At 40.5% G+C, this 7,055-nt stretch overlaps 1 protein-coding gene across 1 annotated transcript in view; it reads left to right on the top strand.

Annotated features, from left to right (window-relative positions):
- OVCH2 (ovochymase 2) overlaps nt 1-6,968 on the top strand; it is a gene marked incomplete at its 3' end in the record, with an annotated part of 16,310 nt that extends 9,342 nt beyond the window's left edge. Inside the window, 10 exon segments of the mRNA XM_009867936.1 lie at nt 368-498; nt 1,280-1,373; nt 1,928-2,059; nt 2,414-2,494; nt 3,134-3,320; nt 4,752-4,821; nt 5,376-5,571; nt 5,809-5,960; nt 6,289-6,461; nt 6,870-6,968. Of these exon segments, the coding sequence (XP_009866238.1) occupies nt 368-498; nt 1,280-1,373; nt 1,928-2,059; nt 2,414-2,494; nt 3,134-3,320; nt 4,752-4,821; nt 5,376-5,571; nt 5,809-5,960; nt 6,289-6,461; nt 6,870-6,968 (1,315 nt within the window).
- Nucleotides 6,969-7,055: the final 87 nt, after the last annotated feature.

Genomic DNA, 7,055 nt, shown 5'->3' with positions numbered 1-7,055 from the left:
GCGGTTCACTGTCACTAGGGAGCAGCAGGCCCAAGGGCCATCTGCTGACTCCGGAAAACCCAGCTACAGACACGCACTCGGTGTTCGTGTTTCTGCAGTTTTCCCAGCTTGTTTCTTTCCTCTGCAGAGTGTAAGGGGGGAGTCTAGGGAGGAGTCCCCTCTGAGGGGCCTTGGCACTGCAGAGTAGATCAGGAAGAAATCCTCTGATTGTGTTTGATATCTCCACTTTTCTCTCCAAAGAAGGTTGCAAATGTTCTCCTGACTTGCCTGTTCCCTGCTCCTCTGTCATCTAATTTTGGTTTTGTGTGTGAATGATTTAATAGGAAATCACAGTACCTCTGTTTGTTTTTTTTTCCTGGATTTCCAGATTCTGGCTGTGAGTCCTTAACTGTCCTTTTTGAAGAAGGAGTGTTGCAAAGTGTGCACTATCCAGAGAACTACAGCAACCTGGCAAACTGTCAATGGATTATTTCTGCACCAGAGGACCATGTAATCAAGGTATAATATGAGCCCTTCTTGTGTCTACAGAATGGAAGTCGACACCATAGAGTTAACAAATTAGGCAGCTAAGGACAAACAAGATCAAGCAACATAAACTTGAATAAAGCTGCTGGAATGCAGTTACAGGAAATCACTTTCCATCTCAAAAGCTAGATAAGTTTGCTTTTTCCTTTAGGTTGTAGTAAAACAGGATCTCCTTCTTTAAATTTTATCATGATAGATTCTTCTAGCAAATGTAATACAGTATGTATCACCTGTTAGAGGTCTGAACATCACAGAAACCAAACCCCACAGAATCACAGAATGTTGGGGGTTGGAAGGGACCTCTAGAGATCATGTAGTCCAACTGCCTGCCAGAGCAGGATCACCTACAGTAGATCACACAGGAATGTGTCTAGGCGGGTTTTGAATGTCACCAGAGGAGACTCCACAACCTCCCTGGGCAGCCTGTTCCAGTGCTCTGTCATCCTCACAGTTGAAGAAGTTTTATCCTAACGTTTTTGCGGAACCTCCTGAGCTACAACTTGCACCCATTGCCACTTGTCCTATCATTGGACATCACTGAGAAGAGCCTGGCTCTTTCCTTCTGACACTCACTCTTTACATATTTATAAACTTCAATGAGGTCACCCCTCAGTCTCCTCCAAGCTAAAGAGACCCAGCTCCTTCAGCCTTTCCTCATAAGGGAATCATTGAGAATACTAAAGACCCTGTTACTGATCTTTGAGTTGAACTGTGTGAATTTAACAAGATTAACTTTTTCGGTTTTTATTTAAAGCTTACATACCAGTCATTTGAAATAGAAGACAGTGAAGATTGCTCATATGATTCCGTGACTGTGTATGAAGATGTGGGAAAAGAGGAGGAAATTGGTATGACTTTTGATTTTTGACATATTTGGGAGATTACGTATTTCTTTGACGACTTTCACTAGCCCTGTTTTACAGTCTAAAATCAAGTTCACCGCTAGAGTCTCAGGTGACGTTATAGGCCCTAGATTCTGTTCCAGTTAGAGGCAAATCCACATTGAACAGAACAGTTTTGAGTATTTAAATTCTGTAGGAACTGCAGTTCTGAATTTATGTAAATGAAGCAGATGCTGATGAAACACTGAGAAGGGGAAATCAGGTTTCCAGTGTGTTCTGTGTGCAACGACAACCTATGAGTGCGAGTGCTGCAATGGGCTCTTGTGAAATAACGTGAGTCTCCTTGGTCTTACAAGATAATTAGCGAACAAGGACAGACAGTCAGGGATAACAGAGCAGTCCTCCAACGTCAGTCTGCTTATCTCTACTCTTCTCTTGCACATAGTTTATTTTACCCTCCTGTGTGAGAGCTGAAATACACAGCGTACCCACTGATGAAACAGATAAGGATGAAAAAGTACATGTTAATCTGCAGTGAACCTTTGCTTTCTCATATTTAGCTAAATCTTGTGGATTTGACTTGCCAGCACCTGTTCTGAGCTCCTCTGCTATGATGCTGGTTGTCTTTCACTCTGATGAAACAGAGACCTTTGGAGGATTCAGAGCTACAGTCTCTTTTGTTAATGTAACAGGTAATAGAAGTAACTTCGTAAGGACTCCAGTGAATCTGGCTATACAGAACTATTTTGCTTCAGTGAAAAGCCTGCATTGTGAACCTATTGAGGCATTAAACAAGGGGGCTACAGAGTGAGTGAAGAGAAAAAACGAACCCACCTAAAGCCTCAGAGCTTTATTTTGTGTAAGAGTATTCTGGTGGATTTTAAATGACATTTTACTACCATGTGAAGAACTAATGGCACAGATCCCTACTGTATAAATCTTTATTCATTCTACATAAAAATATAATAAAGGCAGTAAAAGTGATTTTGCAATAACAGTATCACTTAAGACAGCTTGTTAACACGCTTGCTATTTTCTTTTGCTAGATTTAGGTACTTTGGATTCAACTAGTGAAGAAGAATTTGAAGATAACGATCTGACTGAAGAAGAAATACAGGCTACAACAGGTAAGCCAACCTGAGTTATATTCTCTTCATAGGAATGGAGAGTACTTTTTGGACTATATATTATTTTTTTCTCCAAGTAGTTAATGTGTGCACTTTCCCCAGATTTCTTCATTAAGATATTTTTAGGAAATAAAAAGATGAATAGGAAAACTTTAATGCTTTGGCTTTAGAAAAGCAGGACCTTTTTTTGCTTGTTTCCTTCATCTTGTTAGTATTTTACAGCAATGCAATGACATTATTCCAGCTTTTTTGTCAGTTAACACATACTTGCTTTGGTGAAAATAATTGCTAAGAGCACAAGGTAGTTGAAAATAATAATGAGCATTTGAGAACTTTTTTCTCTCCAGTACTTTCTGGAAAACGAAATGATTCCATGTTCATTGTAGGTTTGAGGGTAAAACTTTTGGAGGTAAACAGTTGCATTCATCTTGATGGAGCTCTGTTTTTGCTAAGATAGTCTTCTCGTGCTATCTCTAAGCATTTGGGTTCTTTGTAATATGGGAAGTTGAAAGATTTAGCAAAAAAGGGGGAGGAAGGAAGCTTGGGAATTTGCGGGGTAGCACTTAAATTGACTGTTCGTTTCTTCTCCAAGTCTTGACCTCTAAAGACTTCTTGAAACACCAGTGCTTTCTGTTTCAGATTATATTTGTGGAATGCCTTCAAATCAGCCCAGGTTCGTCTTCAGTAGGATAATTGGAGGTGAAGAAGCTGTGCCATTCTCATGGCCCTGGCAGGTCAGTGTACAAATTTCAGATGAGCACATCTGCGGAGGAGCAGTTCTTGCCAAAGAATGGGTTGTCACGGCTGCTCACTGCTTTAATTCTAAGTAAGTATGCTGGGATAAACCCTCCCCTGGGAATGTCTGTAATTGCAGGGTGTCCTTCCGCAGCGTGCCGATCCTGCGCAGAGGTGGCTGGCACCGTTTTGGTGACCGCCTACTTGCAGTTTACGCTGGCAATGGATTCCACACACGTGGACGAGGATCATAGTGGCTATTAAGGAAGTTAGTAGCCTACTTCTGTAGGCTTGGCTTTCATTCAGTTTTCAGAAGATATGACAAGATATTAAGTCCCTTGTCATCTATCACTTACTTGTAGGTAACTTCTAGGTCATTTATGGAACATGTTTTAATCCAGGTAGAATCAATCTATTCCAAAATTACTGAATTTTCTATACGTTTTGGAGGACATACAGGAGGCTTTTGTGTACAAGGTTGATGTCACTCCCTCATTAAGAACCTGTCAATCTGTTAAATGAGATTACATGGATATTTTTCTGTATTTATTGAGGGGAGGCAGAAGGATAGTGTGTGACTTTCAGACTCTTTGAAATGCTTTCTAAACTGCAATTTGTTTATTCATCTCTTAGGCTGAACACTAACTGTTTTGAAGTTCGAATTAATCAGAAGTACAATTTAAAATTTACATACACTGAGTCATTAAAATATTTTTTAAAAATACTCCCAGAAATGCTGATAATTGGGTATTCTGGCATATTTTCAAATAAAGTTGCAATTACTTGAAAATGAGGGTAAGCTTTCAAAGGCCCCGAATGCGTATGTCATAAAGCATTGCCTTCAACACAGCGCGACACCACTCCTCACATCAAATTTTGCAGACTAATATTTGGAAACTTGGAGGCCAAAGTCCAATACTTTTAATGTTTCTTCCTCAATGGAGGTGTGTGGGGGAGATTTTTTTATTGCACGTTGCCATCACATCAGCATTCGTGTGCATGGCTTAATGATTCTACACAACTAATTTCATTAGGGAGTTATAAGAGGTTTTTAGGCAATAAGAGAGTTTGGTTAAAAAAAATCAGGAGGTGAAATGAAATGTTCCTTTTACATTTCTTTTTATTGTTTGATAGGTAGTAATATTTCAGAGGTCCATTTTTCCATCAAGAAGGTAGGGACCAGCACTTGTCCCTGGATAATGTGGACCATGCAGACCTTGTGTTCTACATCAGACACTTATAAAAGTCCTTATAAAAATGACCTTTCTCTCACTGTGTGTTTGAGAGATCCTGCTGTGCCTCATCATGAGAACTTTTCATGCTCCCTAGAAGTGAGTAGGAAGATTTCCATGGATGTATGTGGGAATATGGGCCTCAGGGATTGTTTGTCCATCAATATATAGGGCCCCAGTATCTATTTTGTGTGGGATATGTTTTAAGATTCGCAGCTTTCAAGAATGTTGTTCTACCGGCCTGAGAATGTCCTTTTTTTTTTCTTTTTCTTTTCTTTTTTTTCCCTAAGGGAACCATACAGACACTTATGGATGGTGGTAACTGGACTTCATGATCTTACAGAGCAAGAACACAGACAGGTACTGTAAGTTCTGTTTCATAATAAAATATAAATCAATCTTGCAAAATAGTTTTTAATGTAAATGCATCTCCCAAACTCTTCAAGCAATCTGATAGCCACCTGCATGCTGATCTTAATCTGCATTTACACACCAGCTTTTGTGTGACTGTCAGAGCAATCAACACAGATCTGTGCCTTCACCAGTAATAAACTCCAAAGCTCAGTATCCTGGAGGATGTGCGAGTGGAGGAGTATTTTGTCTCTAAATTCCCTTGTGACCATTACTAAGAGAGAAATAATCGGGACACAACTTTCCACTTTGCTCTGACTGGACAAATGTTTTTCTGGGGCCCTCTTCCTACACTTGCTGGATGGGAGTTTCCTGCATGTTTCCTGATGTGTGTCCAAAAGACATAATCTTGACTTGTTGATATAAGAAAGCTGATGGTTTCTGCAGCTGCTTTTAAATGTATTCTCCTCTTGAGGCATCTTGCATATGGCCTGAAAATTTATAAAACCAAAGACTCAAACTCACAAGTCGTTCAGAAAATGTCAATGTCGTTGTTTTCCTAGAAAAGGTCAGTAAAGCAGTATATCATACATCCAAGTTTTGACAAGACCACTATGGACTCTGATATTGCCTTACTGCAGCTGGCCGAGCCCTTAGAATTCAACCACTACGTGCGCCCGGTGTGCCTCCCTGCCCAGGAGGAGGCGGGTCAGCCCTCGAGGGTGTGCGTTGTCACAGGATGGGGTGCACATGAAGAAGGTATGCAGCCTTTGCTATTTCGTAGCTTGAGCATGCTGTAGCCGTGTTTAAAATACTGTGTTCTCTGTTGTAACATTCAAGTTTTTGCTTGTGTAAATTAGCTTACAGAGAAATGAGTGGGAGGAAAGAAAACAGATAATTTAGATTAAGATCATTTGAAAAGGGGAGGAGTAAAGCTTCTTCCTGGAATCACTGATTTGTGCCTCTATTGGTTGCTGAAATGTCTTTTATTTCAAGACAGAGTAAAGGGGAAAAAACTACATCAACTGGAAGTTCCCATCCTGGTGCTTGATACATGTCAGAGCTACTATGTAAACCTTCCCAGTAAAGTGACCCAGAGGATGATCTGTGCTGGATTCCCTCTGGAAGAGGGCAAGGACTCGTGCACAGTAAGTTGCGCACATCGCCTTCACCTTCTGACACTCTGAGTAGGGCCAGATGGGTTCTGAAAACGGAGCGTTGAAACCTCACCAAGACCTGTTTTCTTGCAAACAGGCTGTAGGTGATTTACAGTGAAAGACTCCTTAATAGTAGCATTTTAGCTACTCATATTGCAAAAAGAGGTACTTCACTGAACAAAGGTTATTTCTTTCTCTGCCTTTTAAAAACAGAAACTCCCAAACACATGTGGAGCTGGGACCTCTCATAGCTGAACTGATATTTCGAAAACATAAGGATTGATGTGGCTCGTAACAAGATTCATTTGTCCTTGTGCAGAGTGATTCTGGTGGCCCATTAGTTTGTCCTTCGGAAGATAACTCGGGACTTTACACCCTTCATGGAATCACTAGCTGGGGTTTGGGATGTGGAAGGAAGAGCTACCCAGGAGTATACACAAATGTTGGTGCTTTTGTTGACTGGATCAAACAGAATGTTAATAGTAGTGGTATGTACGAAAAAACCCAAATTAATACTTTTGCTACTGCTAGATGCTTAATTGGAGGTCTTCTCCAGGGTGCCGTTTTTATATTTGAATGTCCAGCACTTCCTAAAATTATGGCTCTTTAAACTTACTGTGAGCTGAATGCCCAGAAACAGAAAAATCTAAATCAGTAGTCACTTCAGAAAATCTTCTTTCTTCTGGATGTAGTATTATTCCTCTCTCTGTTGCATTTCTCGTGTTGATGAGTATGTTCTCCTTACTGCTGCTTTGCTGCTTCATTTCTCAGGTTTGGAGGAGGTAGGGAGGAACGAACTGACACATGACGACAGCTGAGTCCACCTTGACAAGTTTACAGCCTGCCTTTGTTGGTGATCTTTGCAAAGTTTACCTTGTTTTGTCTTTCTCCTTTTTGTAGATCTCCCTGTTTTCACGGTGTAACTGTCAGAAGAGCAGTTCTGATGGACCATATCGTAAAACATTTCCAAAGCATGAATGTCATTGAAAGCAACATTTGGTGAGAGTGTGTTAGTTCATGATTGGTGAACAGATTCCAGAGTAGCTGGTACTTACCCTGGTGATTTTCTGCTGATTTTCCTGAATT

This window comes from Apaloderma vittatum, unplaced genomic scaffold, assembly GCF_000703405.1.
Source record: "Apaloderma vittatum isolate BGI_N311 unplaced genomic scaffold, ASM70340v1 scaffold16414, whole genome shotgun sequence".
NCBI lineage: Eukaryota > Metazoa > Chordata > Aves > Trogoniformes > Trogonidae > Apaloderma > Apaloderma vittatum.
The sequence above is the reverse complement of the archived record's forward strand: the minus strand, read 5'-3'. Positions and strand labels throughout refer to the sequence as shown.